At 50.4% G+C, this 20,713-nt stretch overlaps 1 protein-coding gene across 1 annotated transcript; it reads right to left on the bottom strand.

The window, feature by feature from the left end:
- Positions 1–11,526: 11,526 nt before the first annotated feature.
- On the bottom strand, positions 11,527–18,821 carry LOC125341505 (mitochondria localized glutamic acid rich protein). The gene is made up of 4 exons (XM_048333556.1): positions 18,708–18,821; positions 16,216–16,319; positions 13,574–13,667; positions 11,527–11,930 (listed from the first exon to the last, which is right to left on the bottom strand). Exons 1-4 carry the CDS (start codon positions 18,787–18,789, stop codon positions 11,527–11,529), a joined length of 684 nt encoding a protein of 227 aa, XP_048189513.1. The 5' UTR covers positions 18,790–18,821.
- Between the last annotated feature and the right edge of the window lie 1,892 nt (positions 18,822–20,713).

Genomic DNA, 20,713 nt, shown 5'->3' with positions numbered 1-20,713 from the left:
CTAGCATTCTGCCACTTGAGCCACAGCGCCACTTCTGGCCATTTTCTGTATATGTGGTGCTGGGGAATCGAACCCAGGGCCTCATGTATATGAGGCAGGCACTCTTGCCACTAGGCCATATCCCCAGCCCTCCCAACATTTTCTGAGTAAGAGATTAGCAACACTTTTATAAGGCAACAAAATTGTTGCAGAATGGGAAGAAAGGAGAGAGGGTGGGATTGATTGGGATAACTTGTACACGTGGCGCCCGCCCGGCTAGCTGCCTTACTTTATAAGTTAGCTTCTCTCAGATATTCCATTGCAGCAACAAAAGGCTGACAAACACACATGAAGACCAAAGTTTTCTCTTCTTGCTTTCACTCAATTTGTAGTTCCAGAGCTATTCACGAATTGGTATTTTATTTATAATCACAGCACATGACAGTTATGTTTGTATACAGGTCGGCTGTCCTTATTGTGTAATGTATAACAAAATCATCCAGGACAAGGGATTTCGAGGGAGGGCGGGAGTTTGATCATTTTCAAAATGAAATTCCCTTGTGCAACTATTTGATGTTAATAAAAAAAAAAAAGCGTGCAAAACCCATGCATTACTTAACGTCGTAACACGTCCATGATCACGACGTATCCGCTCTCACCATTGAGGAGCAGCTGGGCGGGGCTGTTCTGTTCCTCAGTCTTTCGTGATGTTTAACTGTTGGGTGGGTCCATAACTGGGACTGGGGCTGATACTGGAGAATCTATTTCCAAAGCGCTCGGCCCCGTCACTGGAAAGCACGCGCCCCTTGCCGGGGCCTCGGTGCCTTTCTATGAGGGCCTGCTTGAATGCCAGTCCACGCCTGCCAGCTTCCCCCGGCCCCCAGCAGCCGAGCTGAGATCAAGAGGCTCATCGAGTTCTATGACCTACATTCAGACTCATTCCGCAGCTTTTCCTCCACAATCTCCATACTGGATATGCAGCCCAGCCATCTTAGAGTCGACCGCCACATAGTTGTGGATGAAGCATGGGGTAATCACGTCATCCATGTTTGTAGGGAATAGTAAGTAGGTAATTGAAATCGTATGGATGTTGAATGTCCCCCGCCCCCCCACCAGCACCAAAGCCCATGTGTTGAAGGTTCAGTTCCCCAGATGGCACTGTTGGGAGGGCAGGCCCGTCTTCAAGAAGTGAGGTCTACCTGGGCGTGGTGGCTCATACTCATAATATCCTACCCACTTGGGAGGCTGAGATTGGGGGGGTCGCGGTTTGACACCAGTATTGGGAAAATTGTGGGGAAACTTCATTTCGAGTAAGGAGACGTGCGTATCACCTCACCCAGCTATGTGGGGAAGCACAAGCAAGAGGACTGCAGCCCAGGCCTGTCCTGGCAAGAAAAAGTAATACCCTATTAAAAATAACGAGAGTAGGGGCTGGGAAGGTGGCTTAGTGGCAGAGTGCTCGCCTCGTATCCATGAAGCCCTGGGTTCGATTCCCCAGCACCACATATATAGAAAAAGCTGGAAGAGGTGCTGTGGCTCAGGTGGCAGAGTTGCTAGCCTTGAGCAAAAAGAAGCCAGGGACAGTGCTCAGGCCCTGAGTTCAAGGCCCAGGACTGGAAAAATAATAATAATAATGAGATCCCTGGGGGCACTGGCCTGGAAGGGGAGAAGAGCAGTCCTCAGGTCGCTAGGACACTGGCCTGCAAGTGGAGGGAGAGACTCCAGACCACGGCTCTTTTTTTTTTGTCTCCGTGGCGTCCTGACTAGGATGTGAGCAGCTTTAGTTTACCATGTGTTCCTCTCACATCCAAACCAACGGGACCGACGGCAGACTAGCATCATCCAAAACTGTGAGCCAAGAGAAACCTGCTTCTGCTCCTTGTAGAAGGTGCTCATCTCTGTTATTTATTTGTTTTTGCCAGTTCTGGGGCTTGAACTCAGGGCCTGAGCACTGTCCCTGGCTTCTCTTTGCTCAAGGCTAGCACTCTACCACTTGAGCCACAGTGCCATTTCCAGCTTTTTCTATATATGTGGTGATAGGGAATCGAACCCAGGGCTTCATGTATATGAGGCGAGCACTCTACTACTAGGCCATATTCCCAGCCCCTCTATAATTTGTTAAAGCACAATATTAGGTGAGTACTTACCTTTATAGAAACACTTTAAGCTGGGCGCTGGTGGTTCACACCTGTAATCTTAGCTACTCAGGAGGCTGAGATCTGAGGATCTCAGTTCAAACCCAGCCCAGGCAGGAAAGTCTGTGAGACTCTTATCTCCAGTCAACCAGCAGAAAACTGGAGGTGTTGCTGTGGCGCAAGTGGTAGAGTGCTAGCCTTGAGCTGAAGAGCACAGGGATAGTACCCACGATCAGAGTTCAAGCCCCATGACTGACCAAAAAATAAATAAATAGGGCTGGGATGTAGCTCAGTGGCAAAGTGCTTGCCTAGCAAGTGCAACTCCTGGGTTTGATCACCAGTACCAAAATAAATGAAAAAGACAATTAATAAATACACACATACATACATAAATGAAATGAAAATCGATCCTTTAAAAGTAAGTTTTTAAATGTGATGCCAATTAATTGTAATTTACATTTTTGGGGATTTCATAGCCAAATATTTTTCAAGAAAAACAACTGCTTTGAGAATAGCTACAAATAGATTAGACTTTTACATCCACTTTATAATTTTTATTACCACACACGCAGATTTTTTTTATCCTTTGCACACAGTTATGCTTTATTTTTGTTTTTTTTTTTTTTTTTTTTTTTTTTTGGCCAGTCCTGGGCCTTGGACTCAGGGCCTGAGCACTGTCCCTGGCTTCTTCCCGCTCAAGGCTAGCACTCTGCCACGTGAGCCACAGCGCCGCTTCTGACCGTTTTTTCTGTATATGTGGTGCTGGGGAATCGAACCTAGGGCCTCGTGTATCCGAGGCAGGCACTCTTGCCACTAGGCTATATCCCCAGCCCATGCTTTATTTTTGGACTTAGAATCATAACATTAGCAAACATCATTGTGAAAATCTTGATTACAGCTAAATAACTGATGATTTGTAGAAATGAAAATTGTGAAAACATAAATATTTATGAGTTATGATTGCCTTTACTACACATCAGTAGAAAACTGCAGTAATTATTATATGAACAGTAACGATCAAATTCATTCATTTTGATATTTTGCCAATGTGTAGTCATATGAAACACCACAGCTTTACATAGACTCGACGCCGTTGCTCTGAAGGTTGACCTTTCAAGTTGGGAGGACAGAACAGGCTTTGTTGGCGTGGCTTGTCATTTACCGCGGCGTAGACACGTAGCCTGTGGGTTCCGTCCGAGGTCTTGCTGCTTGTTTCACTGAGATTGGGATGCTCGCGGCCCCCTGGGGCCAGGGATGGGCAGAGGGAGCTTATCCTGCCTGGTTCCGTGTGCGAGACTGAAGGGCGGCTCCAGGGACAGAGCACCCAGCCCTGAGCCGAAGAGACTATCAAGGGTGAGACGCCCCATTATCAGCACACACCCACAAAGAGGAGGGCTCCAGTAGACAGCGTGAGGGAGGGGTGACCCTGTCCAGAGAGAAATGCACGCTCCCATATTTATGTCACCCTTCTGTACAGCACCTTTATAACAATAGAAAACATTTTAAGAGGACTACCATAAACAAAAAAAAGAACTTTCACGCGAAATCCCAAGTGTAGCGTCTCTCCTTTCAGAACTTGTGGAGGACCTAGGATGCAGTTTGTTTAATGGAGTCTTAAATTTTATTTATTTATCCATCTATTTATTGTTGTGCCAGTACAGGGGCTTGAACTCAGAACCTATGCTTTGTCCTTTCGCTTTTTCTTTCAAGGCTGGTGATCTACCCCTTGAGCCATAGCTTTTGCTGATTAACTGAAGATACAAGTCTGTGTTGGCTTCAAACCATGCTCCTCAGATCTCAGCCTCCTGAGTAGCTAGGATTACAGGGGTGCGCCACCAGCTACTGGCTTTGGAAATACGTGTTATCTTAGCATTTCCTTTTTCTGACCAGCAGGGGGAAGAGTAGGCTGTCAGAAAAATCGAGAACGCAGAAATTCTCAATGGACAGTAGAGGGCGCTGCTTCCTTCCCTGGCATGAGTTGATCACACAACTTCTTGTATATTCTTTAAGTCAGGAAGATGGCTTTCAAACGAAGCTCACTCATCAGCCACAAATATTTCCCTCCAGGTTCTTTCTAAGAAACAATGGCACTATGTTGAGCGAAAGAAACAAGCGTGGACACAAGCGTCCACACTGTCTGCTACGGTTGATATGAAATGCCTGACAAGGAGGGCCTGCGTGGTCCTACGCGGCCTTGTGGTTTCCTGGGCAGGGGCTGAAAGGGCTCAGGCTCCACATCAGCAACACCGATGGCTAAGGAGAAAGTCCGTTCATACATTTCCACCTGACAGAGAAAAACAGATGCAAAGCGATAGGACGGTCAGCCTTCCATCTCAGCAAATCACAGAGCCAGCAGCCAAATTCAGAAGGGAATCAAAGACGATGGTTGGTCCGATAGTCCAGGCAACCTCAAAACGCATCTGGGAGCCTTTGCCATCCTAATTATTATTATTATTATTATTATTATTATTATTATTATTAGCCAGTCCTGGGCTTGGACTCAGGGCCTGAGCACTGTCCCTGGCTTCTTCTTGCTCAAGGCTAGCACTCTGCCACTTGAGCCACAGCGCCCCTTCTGGCCGTTTTCTATATATGTGGTGCTGGGGAATCGAACTCAGGGCTTCAGGTATACAAGGCAAGCACTGTTGCCCCTAGGCCATATTCCCAGTCCCCATCCTAATTATTAAAACAAAAAGGAGAAACAACTTTTCGATTTTGAGTCTAATCATTAGCACCAAATGCAAAGGACAGCAAGCACATACTTATTCTTGAGAAAGTTTAGCTAGAGCCTTACGTAAGTACTATCTGTTCCAAATTCAAGTAGATCTTTCCTTATCCCTATCACATAGTTGACATTTCTGAAAACAAAACAGGAAATTACTTCAAAATATGTCTTAAATAAAAGAAGAATTATTTTCAAACTATTCGGAGGAATGGAATTTTTTTTTTTTAATTATCTTCCCTCCCCTCACCCCTGAGCTGGATTTTTTTTTTTAAGTAAAACTTCCCACCAAAGATAATTTAAAAAAAAACAACCTAGTAACAACTGATGGTTTAAAACTGAAGGAGGTTTCTTTTGTAAAGCTATTCTTCAGCTGTGGGGGCTATCCTATCTAGACGCCCTTCTCGCGGAGGGAGAGCCCACGGGCCGCCTGTCCGTGTTTGCTGCCTGCGGAGCGTTTGCGGCTCTCGCTGCGGCTGTGGTCACGAGGCCCCAGAGTCTGGGGAAGGACAGGGGCGGCTCTGTTTTTTCTGGTTATGGAAGATGCCGGCAGGAACAGTAGCACCGTTCTGCAGATACCGTCTGCTGCACCTTCTGTTTCTCTGTGGAGATTTCGTTCTCTCCGGGACTCAGGCAGAGAGATGGAAAAGGATTCTTTTTAGACTTTTTCTAAAGTCCTAAGGTTTTCAAATGCCATAGCTGAGTCTTCTTATTTGCTGTTTGTTTTTTTATGTATTGTCCATCACAGAGCATGAACTCTAGGCCTGGGTGCTGTCTCTGAGCTCTTCACCTCAAGGCTAGTGTGCTACCGCTTGAGCCACAGTGCCACTTCCTCTTCTTATTTGAATTGACTGGATTCTCAGTACTGTATTTCTTTTCCATGTTAAAGAAATATAATACTGGGCTGGCAATGTGGTTTAGTGGTAGAATGGCGCTTGCCTAGCATGAACGAAGCCCTGGGTTCAATTACTCAGTACCACATAAACAGAAAAAGTCAAAGGTGGCGCTGTGGCTCAAGCGGTAGAGTGCTGGCCTTGAGCAAAAGAAGCGCAGGGACAGTGCCCAGGCCCTGAGTTCAATCCCTATGACTGGCAAAAAGAAAAGAAATATAATATTCATACTGGGGTGCTGCTGGCTCATGCTTAGCTTGATCTAAGGATCAGGGTTCAAAAGAAGCATTTGCAAGACTTTCTCTCCAAGTAACCAGCAAAAAATCTGGACTAGAGATTTGGCTCAGGTGGTAGAGTGCCTGCCATGAGTGAAAAGGACAAAATGAGAGTACCAGGCACCGGGTTCAAGCTCCAGTACACACACACACACACACACACACACACACACACACTCACACACACACACACACACACACGCCGGCACTCACAGAGAAACTCAGGCACCCTCTCAGTGTTCCCTTTTACTTAGCCAGGCTCTGGTGACTCATGCCTGTAGTCCTAGCCATTCAGGAAGCTCAGGGGGACTGAAATCAGAAGCCAACCTGGGCAGAAAAGTTCTCAAGACTCCATCTCAAAAAATAAAAATAAAACAGGGCTGGAGGTACGACTCATGTGGTTAAGCACCAGACAGCCTAGCAAGCATGCACGCATGAAGCCGAGTTCAAACCCAGTCCTATGAAAGACAGACACCGACCGAGACAGAAAGACAGACACCGACCGAGACAGCGCCCCTTGTTTATGTGCTTGGCAACATTTGGAGCAAGACCGAGGACTCTGGGGAACAGCCGAGGGGTCAGTGGGAGGCACTAGCTACAGATGGTGAGCAAGCGCTGCACCCTCCAGATGGGGAGGGGCCTGGGAGCCCATTAGCTGGTGCAGGAGGGAAAAGAGGCCCCGTCCTCTGGGGTCCATTTGGGCACACTCCACTTCCACTTCATCCGCCAGAGCTCAAACGTTCCGCCGTGTAGATCCTGGGTCTTAGACTCCAGGATGTGTAGCAAGGCCTCCCAGGAGCAGAGCCCGCCAGGTCCAGCCTCTCCTGGTTGGTATAAAGGGGCTGCCTGCCCACCATGGCCCAGGCTCTGCTAGATGCAGGCTGGCACACCGCCTTGCTCGCTCCTAAGTGTAACCTCCAGCTGTGGGGAGCAAGGCTTTCCACATTGCTCCAGAGAGCTAGGACTCAGTGGCTGCCACTCTACCAGCCGAGCCATGCTTCCAACCAACGCTGGTATTTCGTGTGTGTGTGTGTGTGTGTGTGTGTGTGTGTGTGTTCTGGGCCTTTTGTTTGCTGGGAAAGCCCTTTGCCACTTTACCCATGCCCTCTGCCCTTGACTTTTATTTTTACTGGATGTAGATGATAGCTATCTATTAAGACCTCAGTGCTATCCCTGAGCTTCTTTTGCTCAAGGCTAGCATTCGACCACTTGAGCCACAGCACCATTTCTGGCTTTTTTTTTTTTTTAGTAGTTTATTGCCGATATGAGTTTCATAGCGTTTCCTGTCTGGGCTGGCTTCAAACCACGATCCTCAGATCTCAGCCTCCTGGGTAGCTAGGATGACAGGCGTGAGCCACCAGCACCGGGCTTTACCATGTCTTTTTGACTATGTATTTATACAGATTTCAATGTATTGAGACTTGATTAAAGTCCTGATGATGCTGGTCAGCTATGACCACTGACAAAGACTCTACGAGCAGTTCTGCCAAGAGTCATGCAGGAACGGGAAATTGAGTTTTGAGAAAATCAGGAAATACTACTGAAATCAAAATAGCCAGTGGGTAAAAACAAATTAAGATGGTACTGGGGACCTAGTTTTATTACTGTCATTCTCACGAATAATTCTTTTGAAGTGAGACATCAGTGGGCAAAAAACTAGTATCAGTGCAAGAGCTTTATATAAGCCCTCCTACCAAGCTTCCCGCACCGACCTGCTTCTTGAATGCACTTTGCGGAGTGATGTGAGTTGGGGTGACTGTTCAACTCTCAGCTGAGGAGACAGCCAGTCACTCTGATGTGAAGAGTCAGGTTTACACACTTGAGAACAGCCCGCTTCTTCAGGCACAGTGAGGCTGAGCTAATGCGAGGCGGCGGCGTGCGTAATTGCCCTGGAATCTGCCGGCGGCCGCAGTTCTCACGGACGCTGACTGCGCAGGGACGCTTGACCTCAAGGGCAGAAGGCACTGCCGGCCCCACACGCCCGCCCGGCTCCCGCTTACTGATGAAGGGGTGAGGGGCAACGGTCTGACGAAGGCCTGAGCAACAGACTGCCAAGTAGAATGCTCCCTTGAGAAAAGTACAAACGGGCTGGGAATGTGGCTCAGCGGTACAGCGCCTGACTTGAGTGCATGAAGCCCTGGGTTCGATTCCCCAGCACCACACACACACACAGAAAAAGCCGGAAGTGGCGCTGTGGCTCAAGTGATAGAACGCTAGCCTTGAGCTAGCAGGGTCAGTGCTCAGGCCGAGTCCAAGGCTCAGGACTGGCAAGCAAAACAAAACGTATAAACAGAATGAACACGCCATTTAGAATAACTAAGTGGGCTTTCAACAGAAAAAGAAAGACAAGTTAGCTCATTTATTAAAAAGATGTATCTGGAAATTTCATTACTCTCTATATAACCCAAGTAAGTTCTGTTGACCTTAGCAACTATAATTTCTATTGTGTGCTGGTACTGGGATTTGAACTCAGGGGCTGGGGACCGTCCTTCGCTTCCCTTCCAGCTTTTCTGCTGGTCAACTGGAGATAAGCGTCTCATGGGCTCCCAGCCTGAGCTGGCTTAGAGCCGTGAGTCTCAGACCCCAGCCTCTGCGGTAGCTAGGGATTACAGGTGTGAGCCACGGACGCGAGGCAGCAGCTATTGTATTATTATTAGTTGCTGTTGTTGTTGGTTGTAGGGCTTGAACTCTTTTGTTGGTTGTGGCTGATTCCTGAGCTCTTTGGCTCAAGGTTAGAGATCCACTACTTGGAACTGCAGCTCTACTTCCGGTTTTCTGGAGGTTAATTAGAGGTAAGAGTCTCACTGATTCTCCTGCCTGGGCTGGCTTTGAACTGCAATCCTCCGATCTCCGTCTCCTGAGGAGCCAGGATTATAGGTGTGAGCCACCAGTGCCTGGTAAGTAGCTATGATTTTTTGTTTTTGCCAGTTCTGGGTCTTGAACTCAGAGCCTGAGCACTGTCCTTGAACTTCTTTTGCTCAAGGCTAGCGCCTACCTACCACTTGAGCCACGGCGCCCACTTCTGGCTTTTCTGTGTATGTGGGGCTGAGGAATCAAACCCAGGGCTTCATGCATGCTAGGCAAGCACTCTACCACTGAGCCACACTCCCAGACCCAGTAGCTATGGTGTTAATGAAGTGAACCAATCTGAACTTTTCTCAAGATGTACTTTTTCGAATGTACTTAGGTTAAGTCCGATGAAAATTCTCATGTTGTAAGTTAAAAAACATTGGCCAGGGGCTGGGAATATGGCCTAGTGGCAAGAGTGCCTGCCTCGTATACATGAGGCCCTGGGTTCAATTCCCCAGCACCACATATACAGAAAATGGCCAGAAGTGGCGCTGTGGCTCAAGAGGCAGAGTGCTAGCCTTGAGCAAAAAGAAGCCAGGGACAGTGCTCAGGCCCTGAGTCCAAGCCACAGGACTGGCCCCCAAAAAAAAAACCAAAAAAAAAAAACATTGGCCAATGAAGCCATTGGCCTCTCCTAGGTGTCGCTCTAGAGAACAGACCACAACACCCTAAGTCTCACGATTATACTCAGCAGACGTTTGTGGGGCCCTAACACAATCTTTGTTCAAAAATCTTCTAACTTGTTCATTCACGACTTAGCAAAAACGTAAACGTTTCCCAGACGTTTCTTTAGTGAGTTGTGAGAAAACCATTATTAAATGTGCTTAATCATGTGCTGCTGGATAGTCAGTGGGTGCTATCCGATCATGCCAATAGCTGGCACAGAAACTACTAACACGTTCAGAATCTAATGTTCCCTGAATCCAGCTTGAACTCTCAAATGCTGGCTGTGGAGGACACTGTGCTTTAGAACAGAAAATTCTCATTAAAAAATAGAAATAGTTATCGCAAATAACTATTCAAGTTTGTTCCATATGTTTTTGATAACCAATATGGATTGGAAAGTGTGCTGCATTGTATAGCTAATCATTCTTTAAACCCCTAACCCAAGAGAAGTTATCTTGGTTAAGTGAGTCTACTACCCGTTTTCATCCTTTATAAGATGCCTTACAGTTAAGACCTCATACTCTATCCCACTCTGAGTCTGTTTGTTCTTTTCAGTTGTGGGGCTTGAACTCAGGATCCAGCCACTGTCTCCGAGCAGTCACTCAAGGCTAGTACTCTACCACTTTGAACACAGTGCCACTTCCAAGTTTTCCGGTGGCTAATTGAAGAGTCTCATGAACTTTCTTGCCCAGGCTGCCTTTGAACCACTATCCTCGGAGCTCAGCCTCCTGAGTAGCTAGGATTACAGGTGTGAGCCACTGCAAACTCTTGAGTTTTGTTTTTCTGTTTGTTTTTTTGCCAGTCCTGGGGCTTGAACTCAGGGCCTGAGCACTGTCCCTGGCTTCTTTTTGCTCAAGGCTAGCACTCTGCCACTTGAACCACAGCGCCACTTCTGGCAGTTTTCTATATATGTGGTGCTGGGGAATTGAACCCAGGGCTTCATGTATAGGAGGCAAGTACTCTTGCCACTAGGCCATATCCCTAGCCCAATCCAAGATCTTTCTGTCTTAGTCTCCTGAGTGGGGTTACAGCCAGCCCAGACAGAAATATTCTTATCTCCAATGAAACACTAAAAAGTCAAAAGTGGAATGGTGGCTCCAAAACTAAAGTGCTAGTTTTGAGTAGGAAAAAAATAGTTAAGGGATAGCACCTAGGCCCTGAGTTCAAGCCCGAGGATAGGCATAAAACAAAACCAAAAAAAATACCTTCATCAGGCTTTCTCTGGCTGCCCTGTGTACAAATGATAACTTCCATACCAGTCAGCATTTACAATTTCTGTTTCTGTTGGCTGTCTTATTACCTGCTCCCACTCTAGACTGTAGGCTGAGGAGTACTTAAAACAGAGTCTCATTAGTAGGAAGTAGGTGCCCAGTCAATCTTTGTTGAATGCATGCATGCATGAAGGAATAATTGAATCCTGACATAAACGTAAACCCGCATTAGACGCTGTTTGACTTTTAGTGGAAACACCTGCACAATCCCTTATGTAACCCAGATGGGGGAAGGGAAGCACGTGATTGTCCTTAAGCGTTCTTCTGTCTTCAATCCTGTTACAGAAATCTAGTTCCTTCGTGTGGTATGTGTGTAGTCACGTGCCATATATTTCTCTGCATTGTAGGTCTTTGCGGATAAGAACAGAAACGCTATAAACACTTTCTCTTTTTATTTAAATGAGTTCAAACCAAACTCAGTAATTCAGATCTACACGCAATAAGGGAAGGCAAAGATAGAGCAGGCAGAATGAATCCAAGCTGGGTAGCTAACTCAATTCCAGTAATGCGAGATGTGAATTCAAAGGTAAAACTATGGAAGCTGGACTGCAGTGACAGAGTCTGATTTTTAGACAGTAGGAAACCATGCAACATCTGGAATCCCTCCGTCTAGGAACCTGTCGGCAGACACCCCCAATCTTCAAGGCACGCGGATGTCCTCTGAAGGGGCGCCCCTGAGCGCTAGGGGGAGGCGGTCAGCGGCGCCTGGCGATCCTGAGGCGCGTTCTACGCAGCGGGCTACTGGTCGTGGGCCGAGGCCATCTCCTGGTCCACGCCGGCGCCTTCCGGGACATCGTGATGGGCGCAGGGCCGGGGGGCGGCTGGCGGCGGTGCGTGGCCCGGCTCGGGGCTCCCTGGGGTGCCATGGCTGGGACAGTGGGGACACTCCTGGTCCGGCGCTGCGTGACTCACCTCGGGGCCCATTGCGGAACGGGCCTCCCAGCTCTTGCCCGGGGCCTCAGCTGGAACCTCTGGCCCGGTGGCAGAAGCCACCGGCGTGGCCTCCGCTGGGGTGGCCTCCTCGACCGCCTCGGCCTCTGGAGTCTCCTCCAGGCTTCTCGCCTCGGCTCCCAAGTCACACTCTTCAGTGGCTCCCGAATACTCTTCCTTGTCTTCTGGGGTGCCCTCTAGTTTTCTGTTCTCTGGCACAGAAAAGAAAAACCAAAAGTCCTTCAAGATTTAGTTCATGAGGCGGGATGTTAATCCAAAGAACACGGGCACAGGAAACAAGGCAATCACGGGAGAGAGTGAACTAGATCCACGCGCGTGGTAAACGGCAAGGTGAACTGCAAAGCGGAAGAGCAAGGCAAGGAAAGGTTTCTGCAAAGCTGTTGTTCAAGGAGCGCGGAGACTCTTCAGGATTCAGAGCCTCTTGGAAGGAAAATGGAGGTCTGCTTTCCCATAAAAGCGTTCTTTTTGTCAGCCTTGGGGCTTGAACTCAGGGCCTAGGTGCTGTCCCTGAGCACTTTCATTCAAGGCTGGTGCTTTGCCACTTTTGAGTCACAGTGCCACTTCCCGTTTTCTGGGAGATAAGAGTCTCATGGACTTTCCTGCCTAGGCTGGCTCTGAACCACGATCCTCAGCTCTCCGTCTCCTGAGTAGCTAGGATGACAGGCGTGAGCCACCAGGCACCCAGCTCCTATGAACTCTTTTGAACTTAAAAAAACGTGCATAGATAAGATTACTCACTCTCATGGTAAGATCGTGAAACTTCAACCTCCTGGGAAGTCATCTTTCTAGCTGCTGACTGAGGAAATCACAACTCTGAGAGGTCAGCCTCAGTTTTATCATCTGCCAAACAGGAACCCTGGAAATCCCTACCGACCTCACAGTGCTACTGTGAAAAGAAGCTAAAATGCCCGGGGCCAGTGGCTCGCACCCGTAACCCTAGCTACTCCGGAGGCTGAGGTCTGAGGATTGTGTTTCAAAGCCACGCTGGGCAGGCAAACCCGAGAGATTCTTATCCCCAATTCACCTGCAAACAGCCAGAAGTGGAGCTGCGGCACCAGTGGTAGGATGCGACCTTGAATGACGCAGCCAGGTGACAGTGCGCAGGCCCAGAGCTGGAGCCTCCAGAACTGGCAAAGGAACCACAACAACAAAAATCCCACCCCTGATAACATCTAGCATGCTCTGTGCAAAGACCCTGAGGTGGTCTTAGTGAAAACAATGTAGCAGCACGGTGACTTAGGACAGTCATCAGGAATGTGAAGGGTCAGGCTGCCGAGGGAGACGGGTGCTAAAACTCTGCTTGCATGAACGGATGCCTGAGCGAGGGAAAGACAATACTGCCGTGCAAAGAAGTCAAACCACGGGTCATCAGTATAAATTAACATGTTCACTCGTCAAGTGCACTCACCCCAAAACCCTCCACAACATTCTTTGGGTTTCGGTTGGGTTTTTCTTTTCTGAATGTAATTCCTGCACGGAGCCATTCCAGCTTATGTTTGCAAGCCACAACTCTGTTCTAAGATGATGGGAATTAGTGCCTCCAAAGAATAGTAAAAACCAGGCACCGGTGGCTCACGTCTATAATCCTAGCAACTCAGGCGGCTGAGATCTGAGGATCACAGTTCAGAGCCAGCCTGTGCAAGAAAGCCCATGAGACACTTATCTCCAACAAACTACTGAGAGAAAGCCACAAGCGGCACTGTGGCTCAAGTGGTAGAATACAAGCCTTGAGCACAAACAGGCTCAGGGACAGCACCTAGGCCCTGAGTTAAAGCCCCAGGACCAGCAAAGCAAAAACCAGAAAAAGAATAGTCCAATTAGAAATTCACTTTACCTTGAAATGGATGTAGCCCTGCTTTTTTCTTCCCTTTGAAATCGGCTGTATGTTCTGTGTGCTTGGCTGGCTCTGATATGACTGTCTTATAAGTCTGAAAGAAAGAAAATATAGCTTAGCTATTCTTCTTGAGCGCTAAAAAATGATTGTGCCAAATTCAAAATCATTTACAGTTCTTCTCCATGTGATCATCATTAGAAGTTTAAGCTACAATCCCCGTGCAGCAAAGAAATCTATGCATGCCATTTGCGCATTTGCTCTCCTTTTACCAACTTTCTGCTTTAGTGAAATAAGATGACGGGAGAGAATCGTGCTCTAAGGGTCACCAGAGTTAACCGAAACACACACAGTGAGGAAAAGGAAGAAAGCAAGTTGGGGCTGGTGGCTCACACTTAAAATCTCAGCTCCTTGGGAGGCTGAGACCTGAGGATGACAGTTCAAAGCCAGCCTCAGCAATGTCCACGACACTCTTGTCTCCACCTAGCCAGCAAAAAAAAAAAAAAAAGCAGTGGAGGTGTGGTTCAAGTGGTAGACCCCCAGCCTTGAGTGATAAAAAGTGAGAGTATGAAGCCCTGAATTTAACCCCCGTCTCCTCTGACCTGCATTCACATTAGGCAGAGACATCTGGAAATGAACACCTGAGGCTGTGTGGAACGCATGGGAAGCCAGAATTGATTCTCAACTCCAAAAATGATGACACACAAAAATGAAAATCTCACTTTTCAGGTGATGCTGTGGGTGTTGTCTTAGCCTTTTTTTTTTTTTGTGGGAAGGTTTGGGGTATTTTTAAATTATTACTATAAGTGTGATGTACAGAGGGGGTTATATAAATCAGGAATTGAGTGTATTTCTTTTGGGGCAATGTCACCCCTTCCCTCACTCTCTCCCAGTTTTTCCCTCCTGTTCCCATCCACAAGGTGTATAGTTCATTTTGAACAATGTCTAATGAGAACCACTGCTGCATTTGGTCAGCTTGTCTCCCTCCATTGCTGTGCGGCCCGCCGTACCCCACCAAACACGGATAATCAAACAAACAAGAGAAATAGAAAAAAACAAAATCAAGGGGCTGGGAATGTGGCCTAGTGTCAAGAGCGCTCGCCTCGTATACAGGAAGCCCTGGGTTCGATTCCCCAGCACCACATATACAGAAAACGGCCAGAAGTGGCGCTGTGGCTCAAGTGGCAGAGTGCTAGCCTTGAGCAAGAAGAAGCCAGGGACAGTGCTCAGGCCCTGAGTCCAAGCCCCAGGACTGGCCAAAACAACAACAACAACAAAAAAAGCCACCCAGAAATAGCAACAAAGGAAAAAAACTCGTTTCTACTTCCTGGAGTTCACGTGGGTAAGTTTTGCTTTACATGATCAGACGCTCAGAGGCCTTGGCCTTGGCATTTGTCTCTTTCAATTCTTGCAGCGCAGCGTCCTGCCAACCAGTGCCTCTAGGAAAACTAGAGGGAAAACTTGGCTTCCATCTAAATGGAGCAGGGCGTGACCGTCATTTCGCACTCCAAGATGTCCATCTCTGACGGTGTCTCGTGAACACCCAGGCAGAACGGCATGCCTTCGATCCCAGCGACTCAGAAGGCTGACGGAGAAGGCTCATGAGATCAAGGCCAGGCAGGGCTGCAGAGTAAGAGCCTGTTTCTTTCTCTCTCTCTTTTCTCTCTTTCTTTCTTTTGCATGGTAGACAAGTGCTCTTCCAGTGAGCTACCCAGCTCATTTTCCCCAGCTTGTGTAGATCAGTACTAGATGTATAGAAGAATGAGCAAGGGGAGGAAGTTCCGTGGCACAACGCCACGGGGTCCTGGTGTGATTCCCGGTGATACAAAGAAAAGAAAACGTGAAGACTTCCAAAAGACTTCTTACTCGATATAAACAACAATACCTACCTTACAGAATTGTAATGATTAAATTACTCCAGAGTCTGACAAATGATAAGCACTCAACTTTTTAGCTATTATTAATAACACTTAAAGCAACGTGTTTGTTCTTTTTTCTGAAAGAAGAAATCTTCATTTTAAAGCCCACATGAAGTAGCATGCACCTGTCGTCCTAGCTGCCTGGGAGGCATACCTAGGCAGACCGTGGTCTCAGGCTGACCCGAGGTAACAAATATGAGACCCGACTCTCAAAAAGAACCAGCCAAAGTCAGATCCGGAGGCAGGGCTCAGCAGCAAAGGTGGAGCGTGCACTCAAACCTCATTATCCCCTCAGAATAAGCCGCCATACCCAGGGGAAAAAAAGACACCTTCATAATTGCTGGGCACTGGTGGCTCACGCCTGTAATCCTAGCTGCTTAGGAGATTGAGGTCTGAAGATCGTGGTTCAAAGCCAGCCCAGGTAGGAAAGTCCATGGAGACTCTTATCTCCAGTGAACCACCAGAAAACCGGAAGTGGAGCTGTGGCTCAAAGTGGCAGAGAGCTAGCCAAAAGAGCTCAGGGGCAGTGCCCAAACCCTGAGTTCAAACCCCACAGTTGACGGGGGTGGGCGGGTGGGAAATCTTCATAATCATCTAAATCACTAAATTCTCACAAAAACATGACAAGATATTCTCTAAGTACCATTAGTCCGATGTCCTGATCTTAGCACTGCTGTGAGTTTCGCCACAGGTTGTAAGGTCTTTGGATCCCTGAGCGCTACTTACGTAATATCCACCAGCACTGACCGTGGCGCCTACAACCAGGTAATAAAGCATATTGGATCTTGATGTTCCAGGGAGTTTGTTGGATGACATCCGGCGGAGGGATGCTACGGAAAGCAAGTTTCAACAGTCACCATTCCAGCAGTCACTTTAAGTACATCTTCAAAAAAAATCACAGCACATGAACCTAACTAAAGAACTACCTAGAGGGGGAAGGAGAAGGGGAAAGGCGGAAAAAAAAACCCATAGATTTATTTAAATGCTTATTTAGCAGTGCTGGAATCTGTACATACTATAATGTCCTAGAATTTACATTTTTACCACAGACTCAAAGCTAGGGGCTTAAGTTTCATAGTGCTTACAGTTTTTTATTTTAAAGGTGAAGCAGAGACATGCATTCACTCCACAAATACAGGTGAGCACCTGTGTGTTTGTAATCGTTCCAAGCATTAAGAATACTATGGTAACCAGAAAAACATAGTCCCTAACCCCTTAGTACCTCAAGTCTAGAAAAAGGGGATGTGTGTGCAGAAATAACTACAGACATATAATTGTGATACAGAACGAAAAGAGCTGTACCACTTGTTCAATAGATTAAAAATTCTGAGAAAAGAAACCTCAGTGAACTGGCTCAAGGTAACTGTTAGAAGAGAGGCCCTCCTCGTTTGAAAAGTAAGGCGTTTGTCAGCTACACCCAAGGACCCATGCGGTGGAGCTGGAGACGTGTGTGCGCGTCGGTGCATCCTGGGAAGGTCAAGGCAATCTCAAGCGGCCCAACCCTGAGCATGGCAGATAGGACTTGCACAAGGCAAGTTTTTTATTTATTTATTTGCCAGTCCTGGGGCTTGGACTCAGGGCCTGAGCACTGTCCCTGAGCTTCTTCTTGCTCAAGGCTAGCACTCTGCCACTAGAGCCACAGCGCCCCTTCTGGCTTTTTCTGTGTGTGTGTGGTGCTGAGGAATCGAACCCAGGGCTTCAGGCATGCTAGGTGAGCACTCTACCCCTAAGCCACATTCCCAGCCCGGGGCAGATCTTAAGACATCTGCACAGGTTTCAAGCCTCTGTAGTAGCAAAATCACGACCATTTCCTCTGCATTTTCTCAGTCCCGTTGTAAACAGCAGTCTCTTGGAAACCACCCCCCCCCACACGCACACGCACACGCACACGCACATGCACACGGGCTCGCTCACACAAAAGGTGGCCTAGTAACCTAGGATTAAAGGTTATGGCTTTGACGTGTGCTTGGAAATACATCCACACCGAACGCGGATGGCCCGTGTCAGCCACTCAGGCGGCTGAAATCCGGAGGACATGGGTTCAAAGCTAGCCCAGGCAGAACTGTCCAAGACACTCCATCTACCATTTCACCAGCAGGCACAAAGCCGGACCGGCGGCATGGTGGAGTACCAAGAAAGCTACGCCCGGGGGGCCTCCAGTTTAAGACCCAGGCCTGGCTCACGAACACACACACACACACACCTGACACGATTTTATCTTTTAATCCAAGCACAAAGCGCCAATAAAAGCCAGTGAGGACGCATGCGCAGCCTTCCCACAGGGCTGCTTCGTCCTAAAGTACACGCCCCGGAGCTGTGGACACGGCGGCTCGACAGGAACCCGAGGGGAACCGCGACGGGAACCGCGACGGTCGCCGCCAGCGCCGCGGGTGACGCGCTGGAGAAGGGGTTCCCGGGACCCTGCGCCCCCAAGCCAGGGCGGGGCGCCCGGGAGGCTGCGCAGCGGGGCGGGCCGCCCTCCCCCCCCCCACCAGCCCCGTCTGTCCTCCTCCTCAGGGCCTGCAATCCGAGCCGACCCCCCCCCCCCCGCCCCGGGGCTGAGATCTGAGGGTCACCGGGGCAGGACGGCGGGCAGGGGTGGACGGACACACGGACACACACGATTTAACTGAATCACCGGTTTCCCCTCTACGTGTGAGTGAGTGTGCGTGTGACCCTCCCGCGGGGAGGCCCCCTCGGCCCCTCCGAGGCCCGGCGTGGGGGATCGCCGTTGGGAGGCCGGCCCGGACGGGGAGGCTCCGCGGACCCCACCGCCCAACGCCCGCCCGCCGGGGCTCCGAGCCGGCCCCGCGGCTCCAGCCCCGGCGCTGGGGGCTGTGAACGCGCCGCCTGCCCGGACGGCCTCCGCCCCGGGGGCCCGCGTCCGCCCCGTCGGGGAATCCGGCGCCCGGGCGGCAACGGCCCCGAGCGCCCGCCCGTCCCGGCGCCCACCGCGTGCGCCCCCCGTCCCGCCGCGGGCCGCCATCGCCCGGCGCCCGCCATGCCGAGCCCTTCGGTTCACCGGGCGCCTCGCACCCCGCCGGCCGCGTGCCGGGACCCGAGCCGCGCGCCGGGCCCAACCGCAGCCGCGGACGCCGCCGCCGCCGGGGGGCTTGGGGGCGTCGGTCCCATGTCCCCCCGCGACCCGGGGCCGGCTCTGGGGACCGGGCGCCCGCGGGCTCCGGGCCCCCGACCTCGGCCCGGCGCCCCGCACTCACCGCCCTTCCCGAGCGGCGCGGGGCTCGGGGGCGCCCTCCGGGGCAGCGCCAGGGTCCGGGAGACCGCCCGGCGGAGATACATCGCCGAGCCGCGCGCTCCGCCGACCGCCCCGACGCCCGGACGCGCGGACCCCAGCGCAGCCCCGCGCCCCGCCCCGAGCGCCGCCCCGCCCCGAGCACCGCCCCGCCCCAAGCGCAGCCCTGCGCCCCGCCCCTCCCCGAGGTCCGCCCCTCCCCGAGCACCGCCCCGCCCCTCCCCGAGGTCCGCCCCTCCCCGAGCACCGCCCCGCCCCGCCCCGCCCCAAGCGCAGCCCTGCGCCCCGCCCCGCCCCTAGCACCGCCCCGCCCCGGGTTCCGCCCCTCCCCGAGCACCGCCCCGCCCCGCCCCTAGCACCGCCCCGCCCCGGGTTCCGCCCCTCCCCGAGCGCCGCCCCGCCCCCCGCACCACATGCCCCGCCCCTCGCGTCCCCACGCCCCGCCCTCTGCACACACGCCCCGCCCTTCGCTCCCCACGCCCCGCCCCCACGTCCCACCCCGCTCCGCCCTCCGCACGCCCCGCCCACCCCGGCGTTGCCCGGGTGTGCTGGGGATCCAAGGCCAGCAAGGGGACCTCAAGGAATGTGCGCCTTTCGTTGCCATCTCTCCTGCTCTTGGCACCGGACCCCCGAACCCCCCTAAAACCCGTCCTGAATAACCCTCGGCCCCCCTCCCCCCCACTGGCAGACTCGGTCAGGGGGTCAGGGGCTCCCAGCCTTCCCAGGCGGCCTCTGAGCACACCCGTGACAGCTTTCTGGCCGGGGAGAACCTGCTGCCTACCCCAGAGCAGGGTCCCCTCTCTCTCACAGCCTCGGAGCTCTGGGGTGAGAAGCAGTGACTTCCAGAAAGCTCCAAGGCAACCGGGCTTCTCTTCCGAGTCAGCTCTTAGGCTGCAATTTTGTTGTTTTCTTTGCTTTGAGACAAGATTTCACCGGATAACCCCGGCTGGTCTCGAACTGGCACCCACCCTACTACGTCAGCATTACACAACTATATGCACACGAGTAACCTTTTCTTTTTTCTTTTTTTTTGGCCAGTCCTGGGCCTTGGACTCAGGGCCTGAGCACTGTCCCTGGCTTCTTTTTGCTCAAGACTAGCACTCTGCCACTTGAGCCACAGCGCCCCTTCTGGCCATTTTCTGTCTATGTGGTGCTGGGGAATCGAACCCAGGGCTTCATGTATATGAGGTGAGCACTCAACCACTAGGCCATATTCCCAGCTCCTATTCTTTTCTTTGACAGATCAATATTGATAGAAAGCAAAACAACTCAGAAATGCCTAGGAAGAAAAATAGGTAACAAAAAAAGGTCCTAAAAAGAACCTTATCCTAAATAATTTAGATGAAATGGAGAAAAGGTGTTTTGGTTGTGTTTTTTTTGGGGGGGTGACAATCCTGGGGCTTGGACTCAGAGCCTAGGCACTTTGAGATTCTTTGGCTCAAAGCTAGTGCCCTACTACTTGAACTGTCCAGTCTCACTCCCCCACTTTTCCGGTGGTTAAATGGAGATAAATTTCACCAACTTTCCTGCCTGGGCCGGCTTCAAAACACAACCCTCAGATCTCAGCATCCTGAGTAGCTAGGATTATAAGCATGAACCATTGGCACCTGGCTGAAAAGGTTATATTCTGTTGTTTTTTGAGAAAGTGTCTTGCTATGCATCTGGCCTAGAAACCATCATTCCCCCCCGCCCCCGCCCCCAGAACTGGTATTAAAAAAATGGTAAATGAAGCTGGGTGTTGGTGGGTCATACCTGTAATCCTGGTTACTCGGGAGGATGAAATCTGGAGGATCAACTTTCTAAGCCAGCTTGGGCAGAAAAGTCCAAGACATTCCATCTCCAGTTAACTAGCCAAAAGCTGGACTGCAGGTATGGATCAAGTGGCTGAATACCAGTTAGGGGCAAAAAGGCTGAAGAGCACAAATCCCTGAGTTCAAATCCCAATTACAGGAAAAACAGAAAAAAAGAGCT

The sequence above is a fragment of the Perognathus longimembris genome, chromosome 24, assembly GCF_023159225.1.
Source record: "Perognathus longimembris pacificus isolate PPM17 chromosome 24, ASM2315922v1, whole genome shotgun sequence".
In the NCBI taxonomy this organism is placed as follows: Eukaryota; Metazoa; Chordata; class Mammalia; order Rodentia; family Heteromyidae; genus Perognathus; species Perognathus longimembris.
The sequence above is the reverse complement of the archived record's forward strand: the minus strand, read 5'-3'. Positions and strand labels throughout refer to the sequence as shown.

What these genes read in the sequence shown, in the direction of transcription:
- LOC125341505 (XM_048333556.1), bottom strand. Translation starts at nt 18,789, where the DNA reads ATGTATCTCCGCCGGGCGGTCTCCCGGACCCTGGCGCTGCCCCGGAGG. An exon ending in CGCGCCGCTCGGGAAGGGCG is followed by an intron (nt 16,320 to 18,707) that starts GTGAGTGCGGGG and finishes TGCTTTCCGTAG; the next exon opens with CATCCCTCCGCCGGATGTCA. An exon ending in AGGGCTACATCCATTTCAAG is followed by an intron (nt 11,931 to 13,573) that starts GTAAAGTGAATT and finishes TTTCTGTGCCAG; the next exon opens with AGAACAGAAAACTAGAGGGC.